Consider the following 25,036-nt stretch of genomic DNA (forward strand, 5'->3'; position numbering starts at 1 on the left):
AAGCTATATCTGTATACCAGCTGGTGGTCCTCAATACACCAAGCTATATCTGTATACCAGCTGGTGGTCCTCAATACACCAAGCTATATCTGTATACCAGCTGGTGGTCCACAATACACCAAGCTATATCTGTATACCAGCTGGTGGTCCTCAATACACCAAGCTATATCTGAATACCAGCTGGTGGTTCTCAATACACCAAGCTATATCTATATACCAGCTGGTGGTCCTCAATACACCAAGCTATATCTGTATACCAGCTGGTGGTTCTCAATACACCAAGCTATATCTGTATACCAGCTGGTGGTCCACAATACACCAAGCTATATCTGTATACCAGCTGGTGGTCCACAATACACCAAGCTATATCTGTATACCAGCTGGTGGTCCTCAATACACCAAGCTATATCTGTATACCAGCTGGTGGTCCTCAATACACCAAGCTATATCTGTATACCAGCTGGTGGTCCTCAATACACCAAGCTATATCTGTATACCAGCTGGTGGTCCTCAATACACCAAGCTATATCTATATACCAGCTGGTGGTCCTCAATACACCAAGCTATATCTGTATACCAGCTGGTGGTCCTCAATACACCAAGCTATATCTGTATACCAGCTGGTGGTCCTCAATACACCAAGCTATATCTATATACCAGCTGGTGGTCCTCAATACACCAAGCTATATCTGTATACCAGCTGGTGGTCCTCAATACACCAAGCTATATCCGTATACCAGCTGGTGGTCCACAATACACCAAGCTATATCTGTATACCAGCTGGTGGTCCTCAATACACCAAGCTATATCTGTATACCAGCTGGTGGTCCACAATACACCAAGCTATATCTGTATACCAGCTGGTGGTCCTCAATACACCAAGCTATATCTGTATACCAGCTGGTGGTCCTCAATACACCAAGCTATATCTGTATACCAGCTGGTGGTCCTCAATACACCAAGCTATATCTGTATACCAGCTGGTGGTCCTCAATACACCAAGCTATATCTGTATACCAGCTGGTGGTCCACAATACACCAAGCTATATCTGTATACCAGCTGGTGGTCCTCAATACACCAAGCTATATCTGTATACCAGCTGGTGGTTCTCAATACACCAAGCTATATCTGTATACCAGCTGGTGGTCAACAATACACCAAGCTATATCTGTATACCAGCTGGTGGTCCTCAATACACCAAGCTATATCTGTATACCAGCTGGTGGTCCTCAATACACCAAGCTATATCTGTATACCAGCTGGTGGTCCTCAATACACCAAGCTATATCTGTATACCAGCTGGTGGTCCTCAATACACCAAGCTATATCTGTATACCAGCTGGTGGTCCTCAATACACCAAGCTATATCTGTATACCAGCTGGTGGTCCTCAATACACCAAGCTATATCTGTATACCAGCTGGTGGTCCTCAATACACCAAGCTATATCTGTATACCAGCTGGTGGTTCTCAATACACCAAGCTATATCTGTATACCAGCTGGTGGTCCTCAATACACCAAGCTATATCTGTATACCAGCTGGTGGTCCTCAATACACCAAGCTATATCTATATACCAGCTGGTGGTCCTCAATACAACAAGCTATATCTGTATACCAGCTGGTGGTCCTCAATACACCAAGCTATATCTGTATACCAGCTGGTGGTCCTCAATACACCAAGCTATATCTGTATACCAGCTGGTGGTCCACAATACACCAAGCTATATCTGTATACCAGCTGGTGGTCCTCAATACACCAAGCTATATCTGTATACCAGCTGGTGGTCCTCAATACACCAAGTTATATCTGTATACCAGCTGGTGGTCCTCAATACACCAAGCTATATCTGTATACCAGCTGGTGGTCCTCAATACACCAAGTTATATCTGTATACCAGCTATATCTGACAGTATACCATCTAAAAAGATGTGCGTGTGGTTGAGGCTCTGAGGCCATGTGGCTGACCAGGAAGTGGTTGTGTCGTTACAGTTCTGTTCATAGAACTCATTACATCATCAAACTATTGTACTTGAACAGAGTCATTAGGATGCATTAATCTGTCTCTGCCATGAATTAGCCGAGGGACTCGTCCTGCCCTGCCCTTATCTAATACAGAACCCTAAATAACACAGGACGTTAGTTGTGTAATAATGGCCCGTATATAATGACTACTGTGGTGTCTTCCCAGCAGATGGGGATAGCTCCAATACACACACACACACACACACACACACACACACACACACACACACACACACACACACACACACACACACACACACACACACACACACACACACACACACACACACACACACACACACACACACACACACACACACACACACACACACACACACACACACACACACACACACACACACACTCCTCGTCTGTGTTCAGTAAGGATCTTTGTGTTATCAGGGGGAGAATGCTACCACAACGCTGTTACTGAAGAGGAACACTGAGGTAAGAGATATATCTGACCAGACTACCATATATATACACCCCAGAACATATAATATACACCCCAGAACATATTATATACACCCCAGAACATAAATATACACCCAGAACATAAATATACACCCCAGAACATAAATATACACCCCAGAACATATAATATACACCCCAGACCCAGAACATAAATATGCACCACAGAACATAAATATACACCCCAGAACATATTATATACACCCCAGAACATATATATACACCCCAGAACATAAATATACACCCCAGAACATAAATATACACCCCAGAACATATTATATACACCCCAGAACATAAATATACACCCCAGAACATAAATATACACCCCAGAACATAAATATACACCCCAGAACATAAATATACACCCCAGAACATAAATATACACCCCAGAACATAAATATACACCCCAGAACATATTATATACACCCCAGAACATATATATACACCCCAGAACATATATATACACCCCAGACCCCAGAACATAAATATACACCCCAGAACATAAATATACACACCAGAACATATTATATACACCCCAGAACATATATATACACCCCAGAACATATATATACACCCCAGAACATATTATATACACCCCAGAACATATTATATACACCACATAACATATAATATACACCCCAGAACATATATATATACACCCCAGAACATATATATACACCCCAGACCCCAGAACATAAATATACACCCCAGAACATAAATATACACCCCAGAACATATTATATACACCCCAGAACATATATATACACCCCAGAACATATTATATACACCCCAGAACATATTATATACACCACATAACATATAATATACACCCCAGAACATATATATATACACCCCAGAACATATATATACACCCCAGACCCCAGAACATAAATATACACCCCAGAACATAAATATACACCCCAGAACATATTATATACACCCCAGAACATATATATACACCCCAGAACATATATATACACCCCAGAACATAAATATACACCCCAGAACATAAATATACACCCCAGAACATAAATATACACGCCAGAACACAAATATACACCCCAGAACATAAATATACACCGAAGAACATAAATATACACCCCAGAACATATATATACACCCCAGACCCCAGAACATACATATACACCCCAGAACATAAATGTACACCCCAGAACATATATATACACCCAAGAACATAAATATACACCTCAGAACATATATATACACCCCAGAACATATATATACACCCTAGAACATAAATATACACCCCAGAACATAAATATACTCCCCAGAACATATATATACACCCCAGAACATATTATACATCCCAGAACATAAATATACACCCAGACCCCAGAACATAAATATACACCCCAGACCCAGAACATAAATATACAACCCAGACCCCAGAACATAAATATACACCCCAGACCCAGAACATAAATATACACCCAGAACATAAATATACACCCCAGACCCAGAACATAAATATACACCCCAGTCCCCAGAACATAAATATACACCGCAGACCCAGAACATAAATATACAACCCAGACCCCAGAACATAAATATACACCCCAGACCCAGAACATAAATATACACCCCAGACCCAGAACATAAATATACAACCCAGACCCCAGAACATAAATATACACCCCAGAACATAAATATACACCCCAGAACATATATATACACCCCAGAACATAAATATACACCCCAGAACATAAATATACACCCCAGAACATATTATATACACCCCAGAACATATATATACACCCCAGAACATATATATACACCCCAGACCCCAGAACATAAATATACACCGCAGAACATAAATATACACCCCAGAACATATTATATAAACCCCAGAACATATATATACACCCCAGAACATATATATACACCCCAGAACATATATATACACCCCAGAACATATTATATACACCCCAGAACATATTATATACACCACATAACATATAATATACACCCCAGAACATATATATACACCCCAGAACATATATATACACCCCAGACCCCAGAACATAAATATACACCCCAGAACATAAATATACACCCCAGAACATAAATATACACCCCAGAACATATTATATACACCCCAGAACATATATATACACCCCAGAACATATATATACACCCCAGACCCCAGAACATAAATATACACCCCAGAACATAAATATACACCCCAGAACATATTATATAAACCCCAGAACATATATATACACCCCAGAACATATATATACACCCCAGAACATATATATACACCCCAGAACATATTATATACACCCAAGAACATATTATATACACCACATAACATATAATATACACCCCAGAACATATATATACACCCCAGAACATATATATACACCCCAGACCCCAGAACATAAATATACACCCCAGAACATAAATATACACCCCAGAACATAAATATACACCCCAGAACATATTATATGCACCCCAGAACATATATATACACCCAGAACATATATATACACCCCAGAACATATATATACACCCCAGAACATATTATATACACCCCAGAACATATTATATACACCACATAACATATTATATACACCCCAGAACATATATATACACCCCAGAACATATATATACACCCCAGAACATAAATATACACCCGAGAACACAAATATACACCCCAGAACCTAAATATACACCGAAGAACATAAATATACACCCCATAACATATATATACACCCCAGACCCCAGAACATAAATATACACCCCAGAACATAAATATACACCCCAGAACATATATATACACCCCAGAACATAAATATACACCCCAGAACACATATATACACCCCAGAACATATTATACACCCCAGAACATATTATACAACACCGAACATAAATATACACCCCAGAACATATTATACACCCCAGACCCAGAACATAAATATACACCCCAGACCCAGAACATAAATATACACCCCAGACCCAGAACATAAATATACACCCCAGACCCCAGAACATAAATATACACCCCAGACCCAGAACATAAATATACACCCCAGAACATAAATATACACCCCAGACCCAGAACATAAATATACACCCCAGACCCCAGAACATAAATATACGCCCCAGAACATAAGTATACAACCCAGACCCCAGAACATAAATATACACCCCAGACCCAGAACATAAATATACACCCCAGACCCCAGAACATAAATATACACCCCAGACCCAGAACATAAATATACACCCCATGCCCAGAACATAAATATACACCCCAGACCCAGAACATAAATATACACCCCAGAACATAAATATACACCCCAGACACAGAACATAAATATACACCCCAGAACATAAATATACGCCCCAGACCCAGAACATAAATATACAACCCAGACCCAGAACATAAATATACACCCCAGAACATAAATATACACCCCAGACCCCAGAACATAAATATACACCCCAGACCCCAGAACATAAATATACACCCTTGACCCCAGAACATAAATATACACCCTAGACCCAGAACATAAATATACAACCCAGACCCCAGAACATAAATATACACCCCAGACCCAGAACATAAATATTCACCCCAGACCCAGAACATAAATATACAACCCAGACCCCAGAACATAAATATACACCCCAGAACATAAATATACACCCCAAAACATATATATACACCCCAGAACATAAATATACACCCCAGAACATAAATATACACCCCAGAACATATTATATACACCCCAGAACATATATATACACCCCAGAACATATATATACACCCCAGACCCCAGAACATAAATATACACCCCAGAACATAAATATACAACCCAGAACATATTATATACACCCCAGAACATATATATACACCCCAGAACATATATATACACCCCAGAACATATATATACACCCCAGAACATATTATATACACCCCAGAACAAATTATATACACCACATAACATATAATATACACCCCAGAACATATATATACACCCCAGAACATATATATACACCCCAGACCCCAGAACATAAATATACACCCCAGAACATAAATATACACCCCAGAACATATTATATACACCCCAGAACATATATATACACCCCAGAACATATATATACACCCCAGAACATAAATATACACCCCAGAACATAAATATACACCCCAGAACATAAATATACACCCCAGAACACAAATATACACCCCAGAACATAAATATACACCCAAGAACATAAATATACACCCCAGAACATATATATACACCCCAGACCCCAGAACATAAATATACACCCCAGAACATAAATATACACCCCAGAACATATATATACACCCCAAAACATAAATATACACCCCAGAACATATATATATACCCCAGAACATATATATACACCCCAGAACATAAATATACACCCCAGAACATAAATATACACCCCAGAACATATATATACACCCCAGAACATATTATATATCCCAGAACATAAATATACACCCCAGACCCCAGAACATAAATATACACCCCAGAACATATATATACACCCCAGAACATATATATACACCCCAGAACATATATCTACACCCCAGACCCCAGAACATAAATATACACCCCAGAACATAAATATACACCCCAAAACATAAATATATACCCCAGAACATAAATATACACCCCAGAACATATATATACACCCCAGAACATAAATATACACCCCAGAACATATATATACACCCCAGAACATATTATACACCCCAGAACATATTATACAACCCAGAACATAAATATACACCCCAGAACATATTATACACCCCAGACCCAGAACATAAATATACACCCCAGACCCAGAACATAAATATACACCCCAGACCCAGAACATAAATATACACCCCAGACCCCAGAACATAAATATACACCCCAGACCCAGAACATAAATATACACCCCAGAACATAAATATACACCCCAGACCCAGAACATAAATATACAACCCAGACCCCAGAACATAAATATACACCCCAGACCCAGAACATAAATATACACCCCAGACCCAGAACATAAATATACACCCCAGACCCCAGAACATAAATATACACCCCAGACCCAGAACATAAATATACACCCCAGAACATAAATATACACCCCAGAACATAAATATACACCCCAGACCCCAGAACATAAATATACACCCCAGACCCCAGAACATAAATATACACCCCAGACCCCAGAACATAAATATACACCCCAGACCCAGAACATAAATATACACCCCAGACCCAGAACATAAATATACACCCCAGAACATAAATATACACCCCAGACCCCAGAACATAAATATACACCCCAGACCCCAGAACATAAATATACACCCCAGACCCAGAACATAAATATACACCCCAGACCCCAGAACATAAATATACACCCCAGACCCCAGAACATAAATATACACCCCAGACCCAGAAAATAAATATACACCCAAGACCCCAGACCCAGAACATAAATATACACCCAAGACCCAGAACATAAATATACACCCCAGACCCCAGAACATAAATATACACCCCAGAACATAAATATACACCCCAGACCCCAGAGAATAAATATACACCCCAGACCCCAGAACATAAATATACACCCCAGACCCCAGAACATAAATATACCCTTATATACACATATGCTCTCTGTTATCTTCTATCAGGTCCTCCAACCCTTCATAGTGTGACTCATCTCTGTTGTCTTCTATCAGGTCCTCCAACCCTTCATAGTGTGATCCATCTCTGTTGTCTTCTATCAGGTCCTCCAACCCTTCATAGTGTGATCCATCTCTGTTGTCTTCTATCAGGTCCTCCAACCCTTCATAGTGTGATCCATCTCTGTTGTCTTCTATCAGGTCCTCCAACCCTTCATAGTGTGATCCATCTCTGTTGTCTTCTATCAGGTCCTCCAACCCTTCATAGTGTGATCCATCTCTGTTGTCTTCTATCAGGTCCTCCAACCCTTCATAGTGTGATCCATCTCTGTTGTCTTCTATCAGGTCCTCCAACCCTTCATAGTGTGATCCATCTCTGTTGTCTTCTATCAGGTCCTCCAACCCTTCACAGTGTGATCCATCTCTGTTGTCTTCTATCAGGTCCTCCAACCCTTCATAGTGTGATCCATCTCTGTTGTCTTCTATCAGGTCCTCCAACCCTTCATAGTGTGATCCATCTCTGTAGTCTTCTATCAGGTCCTCCAACCCTTCATAGTGTGATCCATCTCTGTTGTCTTCTATCAGGTCCTCCAACCCTTCATAGTGTGATCCATCTCTGTTGTCTTCTATCAGGTCCTCCAACCCTTCATAGTGTGATCCATCTCTGTTGTCTTCTATCAGGTCCTCCAACCCTTCATAGTGTGATCCATCTCTGTTGTCTTCTATCAGGTCCTCCAACCCTTCATAGTGTGATCCATCTCTGTTGTCTTCTATCAGGTCCTCCAACCCTTCATAGTGTGATCCATCTCTGTTGTCTTCTATCAGGTCCTCCAACCCTTCATAGTGTGATCCATCTCTGTTATCTTCTATCAGGTCCTCCAACCCTTCATAGTGTGATCCATCTCTGTTGTCTTCTATCAGGTCCTCCAACCCTTCATAGTGTGATCCATCTCTGTTATCTTCTATCAGGTCCTCCAACCCTTCATAGTGTGATCCATCTCTGTTGTCTTCTATCAGGTCCTCCAACCCTTCATAGTGTGATCCATCTCTGTTGTCTTCTATCAGGTCCTCCAACCCTTCATAGTGTGATCCATCTCTGTTGTCTTCTATCAGGTCCTCCAACCCTTCATAGTGTGATCCATCTCTGTTGTCTTCTATCAGGTCCTCCAACCCTTCATAGTGTGATCCATCTCTGTTGTCTTCTATCAGGTCCTCCAACCCTTCATAGTGTGATCCATCTCTGTTATCTTCTATCAGGTCCTCCAACCCTTCATAGTGTGATCCATCTCTGTTGTCTTCTATCAGGTCCTCCAACCCTTCATAGTGTGATCCATCTCTGTTGTCTTCTATCAGGTCCTCCAACCCTTCATAGTGTGATCCATCTCTGTTGTCTTCTATCAGGTCCTCCAACCCTTCATAGTGTGATCCATCTCTGTTGTCTTCTATCAGGTCCTCCAACCCTTCACAGTGTGATCCATCTCTGTTGTCTTCTATCAGGTCCTCCAACCCTTCATAGTGTGATCCATCTCTGTTGTCTTCTATCAGGTCCTCCAACCCTTCATAGTGTGATCCATCTCTGTTGTCTTCTATCAGGTCCTCCAACCCTTCATAGTGTGATCCATCTCTGTTGTCTTCTATCAGGTCCTCCAACCCTTCATAGTGTGATCCATCTCTGTTGTCTTCTATCAGGTCCTCCAACCCTTCACAGTGTGATCCATCTCTGTTGTCTTCTATCAGGTCCTCCAACCCTTCATAGTGTGATCCATCTCTGTTGTCTTCTATCAGGTCCTCCAACCCTTCATAGTGTGATCCATCTCTGTAGTCTTCTATCAGGTCCTCCAACCCTTCATAGTGTGATCCATCTCTGTTGTCTTCTATCAGGTCCTCCAACCCTTCATAGTGTGATCCATCTCTGTTGTCTTCTATCAGGTCCTCCAACCCTTCATAGTGTGATCCATCTCTGTTGTCTTCTATCAGGTCCTCCAACCCTTCATAGTGTGATCCATCTCTGTTGTCTTCTATCAGGTCCTCCAACCCTTCATAGTGTGATCCATCTCTGTTGTCTTCTATCAGGTCCTCCAACCCTTCATAGTGTGATCCATCTCTGTTGTCTTCTATCAGGTCCTCCAACCCTTCATAGTGTGATCCATCTCTGTTATCTTCTATCAGGTCCTCCAACCCTTCATAGTGTGATCCATCTCTGTTGTCTTCTATCAGGTCCTCCAACCCTTCATAGTGTGATCCATCTCTGTTATCTTCTATCAGGTCCTCCAACCCTTCATAGTGTGATCCATCTCTGTTGTCTTCTATCAGGTCCTCCAACCCTTCATAGTGTGATCCATCTCTGTTGTCTTCTATCAGGTCCTCCAACCCTTCACAGTGTGATCCATCTCTGTTGTCTTCTATCAGGTCCTCCAACCCTTCATAGTGTGATCCATCTCTGTTGTCTTCTATCAGGTCCTCCAACCCTTCATAGTGTGATCCATCTCTGTTGTCTTCTATCAGGTCCTCCAACCCTTCATAGTGTGATCCATCTCTGTTGTCTTCTATCAGGTCCTCCAACCCTTCATAGTGTGATCCATCTCTGTTGTCTTCTATCAGGTCCTCCAACCCTTCACAGTGTGATCCATCTCTGTTGTCTTCTATCAGGTCCTCCAACCCTTCATAGTGTGATCCATCTCTGTTGTCTTCTATCAGGTCCTCCAACCCTTCATAGTGTGATCCATCTCTGTAGTCTTCTATCAGGTCCTCCAACCCTTCATAGTGTGATCCATCTCTGTTGTCTTCTATCAGGTCCTCCAACCCTTCATAGTGTGATCCATCTCTGTTGTCTTCTATCAGGTCCTCCAACCCTTCATAGTGTGATCCATCTCTGTTGTCTTCTATCAGGTCCTCCAACCCTTCATAGTGTGATCCATCTCTGTTGTCTTCTATCAGGTCCTCCAACCCTTCATAGTGTGATCCATCTCTGTTGTCTTCTATCAGGTCCTCCAACCCTTCATAGTGTGATCCATCTCTGTTGTCTTCTATCAGGTCCTCCAACCCTTCATAGTGTGATCCATCTCTGTTATCTTCTATCAGGTCCTCCAACCCTTCATAGTGTGATCCATCTCTGTTGTCTTCTATCAGGTCCTCCAACCCTTCATAGTGTGATCCATCTCTGTTATCTTCTATCAGGTCCTCCAACCCTTCATAGTGTGATCCATCTCTGTTGTCTTCTATCAGGTCCTCCAACCCTTCATAGTGTGATCCATCTCTGTTGTCTTCTATCAGGTCCTCCAACCCTTCACAGTGTGATCCATCTCTGTTGTCTTCTATCAGGTCCTCCAACCCTTCATAGTGTGATCCATCTCTGTTGTCTTCTATCAGGTCCTCCAACCCTTCATAGTGTGATCCATCTCTGTTGTCTTCTATCAGGTCCTCCAACCCTTCATAGTGTGATCCATCTCTGTTGTCTTCTATCAGGTCCTCCAACCCTTCACAGTGTGATCCATCTCTGTTGTCTTCTATCAGGTCCTCCAACCCTTCATAGTGTGATCCATCTCTGTTGTCTTCTATCAGGTCCTCCAACCCTTCACAGTGTGATCCATCTCTGTTGTCTTCTATCAGGTCCTCCAACCCTTCATAGTGTGATCCATCTCTGTTGTCTTCTATCAGGTCCTCCAACCCTTCATAGTGTGATCCATCTCTGTTGTCTTCTATCAGGTCCTCCAACCCTTCATAGTGTGATCCATCTCTGTTGTCTTCTATCAGGTCCTCCAACCCTTCATAGTGTGATCCATCTCTGTTATCTTCTATCAGGTCCTCCAACCCTTCATAGTGTGATCCATCTCTGTTGTCTTCTATCAGGTCCTCCAACCCTTCATAGTGTGATCCATCTCTGTTGTCTTCTATCAGGTCCTCCAACCCTTCATAGTGTGATCCATCTCTGTTGTCTTCTATCAGGTCCTCCAACCCTTCATAGTGTGATCCATCTCTGTTGTCTTCTATCAGGTCCTCCAACCCTTCACAGTGTGATCCATCTCTGTTGTCTTCTATCAGGTCCTCCAACCCTTCATAGTGTGATCCATCTCTGTTGTCTTCTATCAGGTCCTCCAACCCTTCATAGTGTGATCCATCTCTGTTGTCTTCTATCAGGTCCTCCAACCCTTCATAGTGTGATCCATCTCTGTTATCTTCTATCAGGTCCTCCAACCCTTCATAGTGTGATCCATCTCTGTTGTCTTCTATCAGGTCCTCCAACCCTTCATAGTGTGATCCATCTCTGTTATCTTCTATCAGGTCCTCCAACCCTTCATAGTGTGATCCATCTCTGTTGTCTTCTATCAGGTCCTCCAACCCTTCATAGTGTGATCCATCTCTGTTGTCTTCTATCAGGTCCTCCAACCCTTCACAGTGTGATCCATCTCTGTTGTCTTCTATCAGGTCCTCCAACCCTTCATAGTGTGATCCATCTCTGTTGTCTTCTATCAGGTCCTCCAACCCTTCATAGTGTGATCCATCTCTGTTGTCTTCTATCAGGTCCTCCAACCCTTCATAGTGTGATCCATCTCTGTTGTCTTCTAGCAGGTCCTCCAACCCTTCATAGTGTGATCCATCTCTGTTGTCTTCTATCAGGTCCTCCAACCCTTCACAGTGTGATCCATCTCTGTTATCTTCTATCAGGTCCTCCAACCCTTCATAGTGTGATCCATCTCTGTTGTCTTCTATCAGGTCCTCCAACCCTTCATAGTGTGATCCATCTCTGTTGTCTTCTATCAGGTCCTCCAACCCTTCATAGTGTGATCCATCTCTGTTGTCTTCTATCAGGTCCTCCAACCCTTCACAGTGTGATCCATCTCTGTTGTCTTCTATCAGGTCCTCCAACCCTTCATAGTGTGATCCATCTCTGTTGTCTTCTATCAGGTCCTCCAACCCTTCACAGTGTGATCCATCTCTGTTATCTTCTAGCAGGTCCTCCAACCCTTCATAGTGTGATCCATCTCTGTTGTCTTCTAGCAGGTCCTCCAACCCTTCATAGTGTGATCCATCTCTGTTGTCTTCTATCAGGTCCTCCAACCCTTCACAGTGTGATCCATCTCTGTTATCTTCTATCAGGTCCTCCAACCCTTCATAGTGTGATCCATCTCTGTTGTCTTCTATCAGGTCCTCCAACCCTTCATAGTGTGATCCATCTCTGTTGTCTTCTATCAGGTCCTCCAACCCTTCATAGTGTGATCCATCTCTGTTGTCTTCTATCAGGTCCTCCAACCCTTCACAGTGTGATCCACCTCTGTTGTCTTCTATCAGGTCCTCCAACCCTTCATAGTGTGATCCATCTCTGTTGTCTTCTATCAGGTCCTCCAACCCTTCATAGTGTGATCCATCTCTGTTGTCTTCTATCAGGTCCTCCAACCCTTCATAGTGTGATCCATCTCTGTTGTCTTCTATCAGGTCCTCCAACCCTTCATAGTGTGATCCATCTCTGTTGTCTTCTATCAGGTCCTCCAACCCTTCATAGTGTGATCCATCTCTGTTGTCTTCTATCAGGTCCTCCAACCCTTCACAGTGTGATCCATCTCTGTTATCTTCTATCAGGTCCTCCAACCCTTCACAGTGTGATCCATCTCTGTTGTCTTCTATCAGGTCCTCCAACCCTTCATAGTGTGATCCATCTCTGTTGTCTTCTATCAGGTCCTCCAACCCTTCACAGTGTGATCCATCTCTGTTGTCTTCTATCAGGTCCTCCAACCCTTCACAGTGTGATCCATCTCTGTTGTCTTCTATCAGGTCCTCCAACCCTTCACAGTGTGATCCATCTCTGTTGTCTTCTATCAGGTCCTCCAACCCTTCATAGTGTGATCCATCTCTGTTGTCTTCTATCAGGTCCTCCAACCCTTCACAGTGTGATCCATCTCTGATGTCTTCTATCAGGTCCTCCAACCCTTCATAGTGTGATCCATCTCTGTTGTCTTCTATCAGGTCCTCCAACCCTTCATAGTGTGATCCATCTCTGTAGTCTTCTATCAGGTCCTCCAACCCTTCATAGTGTGATCCATCTCTGTTGTCTTCTATCAGGTCCTCCAACCCTTCATAGTGTGATCCATCTCTGTTGTCTTCTATCAGGTCCTCCAACCCTCCATAGTGTGATCCATCTCTGTTATCTTCTATCAGGTCCTCCAACCCTTCATAGTGTGATCCATCTCTGTTGTCTTCTATCAGGTCCTCCAACCCTTCATAGTGTGATCCATCTCTGTTGTCTTCTATCAGGTCCTCCAACCCTTCATAGTGTGATCCATCTCTGTTGTCTTCTATCAGGTCCTCCAACCCTTCATAGTGTGATCCATCTCTGTTGTCTTCTATCAGGTCCTCCAACCCTTCATAGTGTGATCCATCTCTGTTGTCTTCTATCAGGTCCTCCAACCCTTCATAGTGTGATCCATCTCTGTTATCTTCTATCAGGTCCTCCAACCCTTCATAGTGTGATCCATCTCTGTTGTCTTCTATCAGGTCCTCCAACCCTTCATAGTGTTATCCATCTCTGTTGTCTTCTATCAGGTCCTCCAACCCTTCATAGTGTGATCCATCTCTGTTGTCTTCTATCAGGTCCTCCAACCCTTCATAGTGTGATCCATCTCTGTTGTCTTCTATCAGGTCCTCCAACCCTTCATAGTGTGATCCATCTCTGTTGTCTTCTATCAGGTCCTCCAACCCTTCATAGTGTGATCCATCTCTGTTATCTTCTATCAGGTCCTCCAACCCTTCATAGTGTGATCCATCTCTGTTGTCTTCTATCAGGTCCTCCAACCCTTCATAGTGTGATCCATCTCTGTTGTCTTCTATCAGGTCCTCCAACCCTTCATAGTGTGATCCATCTCTGTTGTCTTCTATCAGGTCCTCCAACCCTTCATAGTGTGATCCATCTCTGTTATCTTCTATCAGGTCCTCCAACCCTTCACAGTGTGATCCATCTCTGTTGTCTTCTATCAGGTCCTCCAACCCTTCATAGTGTGATCCATCTCTGTTGTCTTCTATCAGGTCCTCCAACCCTTCATAGTGTGATCCATCTCTGTTGTCTTCTATCAGGTCCTCCAACCCTTCACAGTGTGATCCACCTCTGTTGTCTTCTATCAGGTCCTCCAACCCTTCATAGTGTGATCCATCTCTGTTGTCTTCTATCAGGTCCTCCAACCCTTCATAGTGTGATCCATCTCTGTTGTCTTCTATCAGGTCCTCCAACCCTTCATAGTGTGATCCATCTCTGTTGTCTTCTATCAGGTCCTCCAACCCTTCATAGTGTGATCCATCTCTGTTGTCTTCTATCAGGTCCTCCAACCCTTCATAGTGTGATCCATCTCTGTTGTCTTCTATCAGGTCCTCCAACCCTTCATAGTGTGATCCATCTCTGTTGTCTTCTATCAGGTCCTCCAACCCTTCATAGTGTGATCCATCTCTGTTGTCTTCTATCAGGTCCTCCAACCCTTCATAGTGTGATCCATCTCTGTTGTCTTCTATCAGGTCCTCCAACCCTTCACAGTGTGATCCATCTCTGTTATCTTCTAGCAGGTCCTCCAACCCTTCATAGTGTGATCCATCTCTGTTGTCTTCTATCAGGTCCTCCAACCCTTCATAGTGTGATCCATCTCTGTTGTCTTCTATCAGGTCCTCCAACCCTTCACAGTGTGATCCATCTCTGTTATCTTCTATCAGGTCCTCCAACCCTTCATAGTGTGATCCATCTCTGTTGTCTTCTATCAGGTCCTCCAACCCTCCATAGTGTGATCCATCTCTGTTATCTTCTATCAGGTCTTCCAACCCTTCATAGTGTGATCCATCTCTATTGTCTTCTATCAGGTCCTCCAACCCTTCATAGTGTGATCCATCTCTGTTGTCTTCTATCAGGTCCTCCAACCCTTCATAGTGTGATCCATCTCTGTTGTCTTCTATCAGGTCCTCCAACCCTTCATAGTGTGATCCATCTCTGTTGTCTTCTATCAGGTCCTCCAACCCTTCACAGTGTGATCCATCTCTGTTGTCTTCTATCAGGTCCTCCAACCCTTCATAGTGTGATCCATCTCTGTTATCTTCTAGCAGGTCCTCCACAGTGTGAGCCACCTCCATGACCTGCTCAGCACCCTGCAGGTCAGTGTCCTCACCTGTCCTCTCTCCTGATGACTTGGGACTAGCTGTGCTGTACTTAACCAGAAGAAGCTGAATGACTCCTCTTCACTTCAGTCTGACTATGTGTTCATGTGTTTATGTGTTTATGTGTTTTAGACAGTGGTGTACCTGTCTCTGTGTCCCTGCAGACAGTGGTGTATCTGTCTCTGTGTCCCTGCAGACAGTGGTGTATCTGTCTCTGTGTCCCTGCAGACAGTGGTGTATCTGTCTCTGTGTCCCCACAGACAGTGGTGTATCTGTCTCTGTGTCCCTGCAGACAGTGGTGTATCTGTCTCTGTGTCCCTGCAGACAGTGGTGTATCTGTCTCTGTGTCCCTGCAGACAGTGGTGTATCTGTCTCTGTGTCCCTGCAGACAGTGGTGTATCTGTCTCTGTGTCCCTGCAGACAGTGGTGTATCTGTCTCTGTGTCCCTGCAGACAGTGGTGTATCTGTCTCTGTGTCCCCCAGACAGTGGTGTATCTGTCTCTGTGTCCCTGCAGACAGTGGTGTATCTGTCTCTGTGTCCCTGCAGACAGTGGTGTATCTGTCTCTGTGTCCCTGCAGACAGTGGTGTATCTGTCTCTGTGTCCCTGCAGACAGTGGTGTATCTGTCTCTGTGTCCCTGCAGACAGTGGTGTATCTGTCTCTGTGTCCCTGTAGACAGTGGTGTATCTGTCTCTGTGTCCCTGCAGACAGTGGTGTATCTGTCTCTGTGTCCCTGCAGACAGTGGTGTATCTGTCTCTGTGTCCCTGCAGACAGTGGTGTATCTGTCTCTGTGTCCCCACAGACAGTGGTGTATCTGTCTCTGTGTCCCTGCAGACAGTGGTATATCTGTCTCTGTGTCCCTGCAGACAGTGGTGTATCTGTCTCTGTGTCCCTGCAGACAGTGGTGTATCTGTCTCTGTGTCCCTGCAGACAGTGGTGTATCTGTCTCTGTGTCCCTGCAGACAGTGGTGTATCTGTCTCTGTGTCCCCACAGACAGTGGTGTATCTGTCTCTGTGTCCCTGCAGACAGTGGTATATCTGTCTCTGTGTCCCTGCAGACAGTGGTGTATCTGTCTCTGTGTCCCCACAGACAGTGGTGTATCTGTCTCTGTGTCCCTGCAGACAGTGGTGTATCTGTCTCTGTGTCCCTACAGACAGTGGTATATCTGTCTCTGTGTCCCTGCAGACAGTGGTGTATCTGTCTCTGTGTCCCTGCAGACAGTGGTGTATCTGTCTCTGTGTCCCTGCAGACAGTGGTGTATCTGTCTCTGTGTCCCTGCAGACAGTGGTGTATCTGTCTCTGTGTCCCTGCAGACAGTGGTGTATCTGTCTCTGTGTCCCTGCAGACAGTGGTATATCTGTCTCTGTGTCCCTGCAGACAGTGGTATATCTGTCTCTGTGTCCCCACAGACAGTGGTATATCTGTCTCTGTGTCCCCACAGACAGTGGTGTATCTGTCTCTGTGTCCCTGCAGACAGTGATGTATCTGTCTCTGTGTCCCTGCAGACAGTGGTGTATCTGTCTCTGTGTCCCTGCAGACAGTGGTGTATCTGTCTCTGTGTCCCTGCAGACAGTGGTATATCTGTCTCTGTGTCCCTGCAGACAGTGGTATATCTGTCTCTGTGTCCCCACAGACAGTGGTTTATCTGTCTCTGTGTCCCTACAGACAGTGGTGTATCTGTCTCTGTGTCCCTGCAGACAGTGGTATATCTGTCTCTGTGTCCCTGCAGACAGTGATGTATCTGTCTCTGTGTCCCTGCAGACAGTGATGTATCTGTCTCTGTGTCCCTGCAGACAGTGGTGTATCTGTCTCTGTGTCCCTGCAGACAGTGGTGTATCTGTCTCTGTGTCCCTGCAGACAGTGGTGTATCTGTCTCTGTGTCCCCACAGACAGTGGTGTATCTGTCTCTGTGTCCCTGCAGACAGTGATTTATCTGTCTCTGTGTCCCTGCAGACAGTGGTGTATCTGTCTCTGTGTCCCCACAGACAGTGGTGTATCTGTCTCTGTGTCCCCGCAGACAGTGGTGTATCTGTCTCTGTGTCCCTGCAGACAGTGGTGTATCTGTCTCTGTGTCCCTGCAGACAGTGGTGTATCTGTCTCTGTGTCCCCACAGACAGTGGTGTATCTGTCTCTGTGTCCCTGCAGACAGTGGTGTATCTGTCTCTGTGTCCCTGCAGACAGTGGTATATCTGTCTCTGTGTCCCTGCAGACAGTGGTGTATCTGTCTCTGTGTCCCTGCAGACAGTGGTATATCTGTCTCTGTGTCCCTGCAGACAGTGGTGTATCTGTCTCTGTGTCCCTCCAGACAGTGGTGTATCTGTCTCTGTGTCCCTGCAGACAGTGGTGTATCTGTCTCTGTGTCCCTGCAGACAGTGGTGTATCTGTCTCTGTGTCCCCCCAGACAGTGGTGTATCTGTCTCTGTGTCCCTGCAGACAGTGGTGTATCTGTCTCTGTGTCCCTGCAGACAGTGGTGTATCTGTCTCTGTGTCCCTGCAGACAGTGGTGTATCTGTCTCTGTGTCCCTGCAGACAGTGGTGTATCTGTCTCTGTGTCCCTGCAGACAGTGGTGTATCTGTCTCTGTGTCCCCCCAGACAGTGGTGTATCTGTCTCTGTGTCCCTGGAGACAGTGGTGTATCTGTCTCTGTGTCCCTGCAGACAGTGGTATATCTGTCTCTGTGTCCCTGCAGACAGTGGTGTATCTGTCTCTGTGTCCCTGCAGACAGTGGTATATCTGTCTCTGTGTCCCTGCAGACAGTGGTGTATCTGTCTCTGTGTCCCTGCAGACAGTGGTATATCTGTCTCTGTGTCCCTGCAGACAGTGGTGTATCTGTCTCTGTGTCCCCACAGACAGTGGTGTATCTGTCTCTGTGTCCCTGCAGACAGTGGTGTATCTGTCTCTGTGTCCCTGCAGACAGTGGTGTATCTGTCTCTGTGTCCCTGCAGACAGTGGTGTATCTGTCTCTGTGTCCCTGCAGACAGTGGTGTATCTGTCTCTGTGTCCCTGCAGACAGTGGTGTATCTGTCTCTGTGTCCCTGCAGACAGTGGTGTATCTGTCTCTGTGTCCCTACAGACAGTGGTGTATCTGTCTCTGTGTCCCTTCAGACAGTGGTGGTCCAGCAGGACAGCTTCATTGAGGATCAGCGCCAGGCTCTCACCAACCGCCCCGAACGCCTCACCTCCTTCTCCTCCTCCCGGCCCTCCTCCCGCCACAACTCCCTGATCGAGCAGGAGAAACAGCGCAGCCTGGAGAAACACAGGCAGGAGCTGGCCACGCTGCAGCGCCAACAGGCCACACACGACCAGGAGAAGAGGAGGAGGGAGAGGGAGTGGGAGGTGCGGGAGCAGCAGCTGACAGACAGGGAGGTGCAGCTCCTGGTACAGGAAGAGGAGACGGGGAGGAGGAGCAGGGAGCTAGATACGGAGAGGGTGGCGCTACAAAGGAAGAAGAAGGACTATCTGATAGATCTAGAGAGACTGAGAGACGCTCAGAAGAAACTAGATCGAGACAGAGAAAACATACACAGAGAAATGGAGAGGGTAGAACACATGAGAATGGCTAAGGTAAGATGCTATAATATCTATACTAGTATATCTATGATATTTATTCAAATGATCTATCTATAATAAAATATCTATACTATAATATCGTAACATATTTATAATATTGTATCTGACTATACTATCCATACTATAATATCCATATTATATTTATATTATATTTATACTATAATATATTATCTGTACTATCTATACTATAATATATACTATAATATCTATCATATTTATAATATGTTATCTATACTATCTATATTATCTATACTATACTATCTATGTTATCTATACTATACTATCTATATTATCTATACTATACTATCTATAGTATCTATACTATACTATTTATATTATCTATATTATCTATACTTTTATATCCATCAACTTTATTCTACACTATCTACTATACTATCTTTACTACAATATCTTTACTACAATATCTATACTATAATATCTATATTATATCTATACAATACTATCTGTACTATAATAGCTATCATATTAACTATACTATACAATTTAGGTAGCCTTGTTCTCAAATTAGCTTTGTTAAAATTTCCTGCTACAATACATGCAGCTTCAGGATATATGGTTTTCAGTTTAGTTTCCAGCGAATTTCCTTGAGGGCCGTCGAGGTATCTGCTTGGGGGTGTGTCTATGATCGAAGAGAATTCTCTTGTGAGATAATGTGGTCGGCATTTCATTGTTTGAAATTCTAGGTCAGGTGAACAAAAGGACTTGAGTTCCTGTATGTTGTTATGATTACACCATGAGTTGTTTATCATGAAGCATACATCCCCGCCCGTCTTCTTACCAGGGAGATGTCTGTTTCTGTCGGCACGATGCATGAAGAAACCCGGTGGCTTTACCGACACAGACAACATTATTATAATGTTTAATATAATGTAATATCATATTCATAACCCTTCCTCCTGTCATCTCCAACAGAGGTGGATACAGAGAACTCCCTCCTCCACCTCAGACGACTCCTCCCACTTCCCCTCCTCCCTGGACAAAGACCCCATGGACCCCACTGAGCTCTCCTCCTCTACCTCCCTGGACAAAGACCCCACTGAGCTCTCCTCCTCTCCCAGGAAATACTCCCCGACCTCGACGAAAGGGAAGAGCCTAAACCCTTTCTCTGAGGCCCCGGCCCTAAAGGCCCCTAGTGGAGACAGTCAGAACCAGATGCCGAACAGACTGCTGCAGCTGGCTAAAGACAGGAGCCAGAACAAGAAGGACAAGAAGAAGAAGAAGAAGAAGGATCAGGGTACGCAGTCACCAGGTAAACACTACAGTGTTGAGACAGGGAGGACAGTCAGCAGGTATAACTACACTACAGTGTTGAGACAGGGAGGACAGTCACCAGGTGTAACTACAGTGTTGAGACAGGGAGGACAGTCAGCAGGTTTAACTACACTACAGTGTTGAGACAGGGAGGACAGTCAGCAGGTTTAACTACACTACAGTGTTGAGACAGGGAGGACAGTCAGCAGGTATAACTACAGTGTTGAGACAGGGAGGACAGTCAGCAGGTTTAACTACACTACAGTGTTGAGACAGGGAGGACAGTCAGCAGGTTTAACTACACTACAGTGTTGAGACAGGGAGGACAGTCAGCAGGTGTAACTACAGTGTTGAGACAGGGAGGACAGTCAGCAGGTATAACTACACTACAATGTTGAGACAGGGAGGACAGTCACCAGGTATAACTACAGTGTTGAGACAGGGAGGACAGTCAGCAGGTATAACTACAGTGTTGAGACGGGGAGGACATGTTATGAAGAGTGATCAGACAAATTGCAATTATTTGCAAAGTCCCTCTTTGCCATGCAAATTAACTGAATCACCCAAAAATATTTCCACTGCATTTCAGCCCTGGCACAAAAGGACCAGCTGACATCCTGTCAGGGATTCTCTCGTTAACACGGGTGTGAGTGTTGACAAGGACAAGGCTGGAGATCACTCGGTCATGCTGATTGAGTTCAAATAACAGACGAAGCTTCAAAAGGAGGGTGGTGCTTGGAATCATTGTTCTTCCTCTGTCACACATGGTTACCTGCAAGGAAACACGTGCCGTCATCATTGCTTTGCACAAAAAGGGCTTCACAGGCAACGATATTGCTGCCAGTAAGATTGCACCTAAATCAACCATTTATCGGATCATCAAGAATTTCAAGGAGAGCGGATCAAATGTTTTGAAGAAGGCTTCAGGGCGCCCCAAGAAAGTCCAGCAAGCGCCAGGACTGTCTCCTAAAGTTGATTCAGCTGTGGGATCGGGACACCAACAGTACAGAGCTTGCTCAGGAATGGCAGCAGGCAGGTGTGAGTGCATCTGCACGCACAGTGAGGCGAAGACTTTTGGAGGATGGCCTGGTGTCAAGAAGGGCAGCAAACAAGCCACTTCTCTCCAGGAAAAATATCAGGGGCAGACTGATATTCAGCAAAAGGTACAGGGATGGACTGCTGAGGGCTGGGGTAAAGTCATTTTCTCTGATGAATCCCCTTTCCGATTGTTTGGGGCAACCGAAAAAAAAAAGCTTGTCCGGAGAAGACAAGGTGAGCGCTATCATCAGTCCTGTGTCATGCCAACAGTAAAGCATCCTGAGACCATTCATGTGTGGGGTTGCTTCTCAGCCAAGGGAGTAGGCTCACTCCAATTTTGCCTAAGAACACAGCCATGAATAAAGAATGGTACCAACACATCCTCCGAGAGCAACTTCTCCCAACCATCCAGAAACAGTTTGGTGACGAACAATGCCTTTTCCAGCATGATGGAGCACCTTGCCATAAGGCAAAAGTGATAACTAAGTGGCTCGGGGAACAAAACATTGATATTTTGGGTCCATGGCCAGGAAACTCCCCAGACCTTAACTCATGCCTTACCTTTGAAGAACTTCTGTTGGCACTCCAATTTGTCCCATAAACATCACAAATGGTCCTTTTGTTTGATTAATTCCGTCGTTATCTCTCCAAAATGTCCATTTATTTGGCGTGTTTTATTCAGAAAAACACTGGTTCCAAATCGCCCAGCATTACTACAAAATATCTAATAAGTTACCTGTAAACGCTGTCCAAACATTTGAAACAACTTTCCTAATACAACTTTAGGTATTTTTTTATGTAAATAATCAATAAAATTTAAGACGGGATAAACAGTGTTCAATACCGGATAGGAGCACGCATCAAAACATTAGAGTGCACTAGGCTGGACCCTCGTTCTGAACTGCCAAACCTCTTAATTTCTCTAAAGAAAAACATCACCCAACTGTTGACATCCAGTGGAAGCGATAGGAACTGCAAGCAAGTGCCTTATAAATCTAGAAACACATAGAAATCTCGTTGAAAAGACTGTCACCTCAACAAAAAAAATCCTGGATGGTTTGTCCTCGGGGTTTCGCCTGCCAAATAAGTTCTGTTATACTCACAGACATAATTTTAAACGTTTTAGAAACGTTAGAGTGTTTTCTATCTAAATACCAATTATATGCATATCCTAGCTTCTGGGCCTGAGTAGCAGGCAGTTTACTTTGGGCACGTTTTTCATCCGGACGTCAAAATACTGCCCCCTAGCCCAAAGAAGTTAATCCCATTGAGAACTTGTGGTCAATCCTCAAGAGGCGGGTGGACAAACAAAAATCCACAAATTCTGACAAACTCCAAGCATTGATTATGCAAGAATGGGCTGCCATCAGTCAGGATGTGGCCCAGAAGTTAATTGACAGCATGCCAGGGCGGATTGCAGAGGTCTTGAAAAAGAAGGGTCAACACTGCAAATATTGACTCGTTGCGTCAAATTCATGTAATTGTCAATAAAAGCTTTTGACACTTATGAAATGCTTTTAATTATACTTCAGTATTCCATAGTAACATCTGACAAAAAATATCTAAAGACACTGAAAGAGCAAACTTTGTGAAAATAAATTTTTGTGTCATTCTCAAAACTTTTGGCCAAGACAGTACAAATTAAAAAACTAAGTTGTCTTTATTGAGTATGTCTTCACACCGAGAGTTAATGCACCTTTGGCAACAATTTGAATACAATACCACCATCTGTGCTTTACTCTTAGGGCAACATTTATACATCGTTTTTGTCATTATTACTCAAGCTCAGTACATTGATTTGGGAGTCATTGATATGACTCCCAGCAACATTCAGACCGTGTCTCTGATTTTTACTCAAATTTAAAGCAGGACTGAGACTGGACCCATCAGGACCACTCAACAACTCTATCCCAGAGTTAGGTTTCAGAGAAATCAGGACTGAGACTGGACCCATCAGAACCCCTCAACAACTCTATCCCAGAGTTAGGTTTCAGAGAAATCAGGACTGAGACTGGACCCATCAGAACCCCTCAACAACTCTATCCCAGAGTTAGGTTTCAGAGAAATCAGGACTGAGACTGGACCCATCAGAGACCCTCAACAACTCTATCCCAGAGTTAGGTTTCAGAGAAATCAGGACTGAGACTGGACCCATCAGAGACCCCTCAACAACTCTATCCCAGAGTTAGGTTTCAGAGAAATCAGGACTGAGACTGGACCTGTCAGGACCCCTCAACAACTCTATACCAGAGTTAGGTTTCAGAGAAATCAGGACTGAGACTGGACCCATCAGAACCCCTCAACAACTCTATCCCAGAGTTAGGTTTCAGAGAAATCAGGACTGAGACTAAACCCGTCAGGACCCCTCAACAACTCTAGCCCAGAGTTAGGTTTCAGAGAAATCAGGACTGAGACTAGACCCGTCAGGACCCCTCAACAACTCTATCCCAGAGTTAGGTTTCAGAGAAATCAGGACTGAGACTTGACCCGTCAGGACCCCTCAACAACTCTATCCCAGAGTTAGGTTTCAGAGAAATCAGGACTGAGACTGGACCCGTCAGGACCACTCAACAACTCTATCCCAGAGTTAGGTTTCAGAGAAATCAGGACTGAGACTGGACCCATCAGAACCCCTCAACAACTCTATCCCAGAGTTAGGTTTCAGAGAAATCAGGACTGAGACTGGACCCATCAGAACCCCTCAACAACTCTATCCCAGAGTTAGGTTTCAGAGAAATCAGGACTGGACGCGTCAGGACCCCTCAACAACTCTATCCCAAAGTTCGGTTTCAGAAGACTGCTCCCTTCATGTTTTTCTGATCCTGACAAACTCCCCAGTCCTTTCCGA

General features: G+C 44.1%; 1 protein-coding gene across 7 annotated transcripts in view; it reads left to right on the plus strand.

The window, feature by feature from the left end:
• LOC139575404 (A-kinase anchor protein 13-like) overlaps positions 1–25,036 on the plus strand; it is a 122,553-nt gene that overhangs the window by 93,738 nt on the left and 3,779 nt on the right. For 3 of the 7 annotated variants that reach the window (XR_011674943.1, XM_071400333.1, XM_071400335.1), the window contains exons 19-22: positions 2,428–2,472; positions 16,253–16,303; positions 19,414–19,872; positions 20,812–21,148. Coding sequence is in view for 6 of the 7 variants with exons in the window: in XM_071400333.1 (XP_071256434.1) it covers positions 2,428–2,472; positions 16,253–16,303; positions 19,414–19,872; positions 20,812–21,148 (892 nt within the window). In the remaining variant the exon portion in view is untranslated. The remainder of the gene's footprint in view (positions 1–2,427; positions 2,473–16,252; positions 16,304–19,413; positions 19,873–20,811; positions 21,149–25,036) is intronic. The other 4 variants (XM_071400338.1, XM_071400337.1, XM_071400336.1 and 1 more) reach the window with 4 other exon arrangements.

The sequence above is a fragment of the Salvelinus alpinus genome, chromosome 5 (assembly GCF_045679555.1).
Source record: "Salvelinus alpinus chromosome 5, SLU_Salpinus.1, whole genome shotgun sequence".
NCBI lineage: Eukaryota > Metazoa > Chordata > Actinopteri > Salmoniformes > Salmonidae > Salvelinus > Salvelinus alpinus.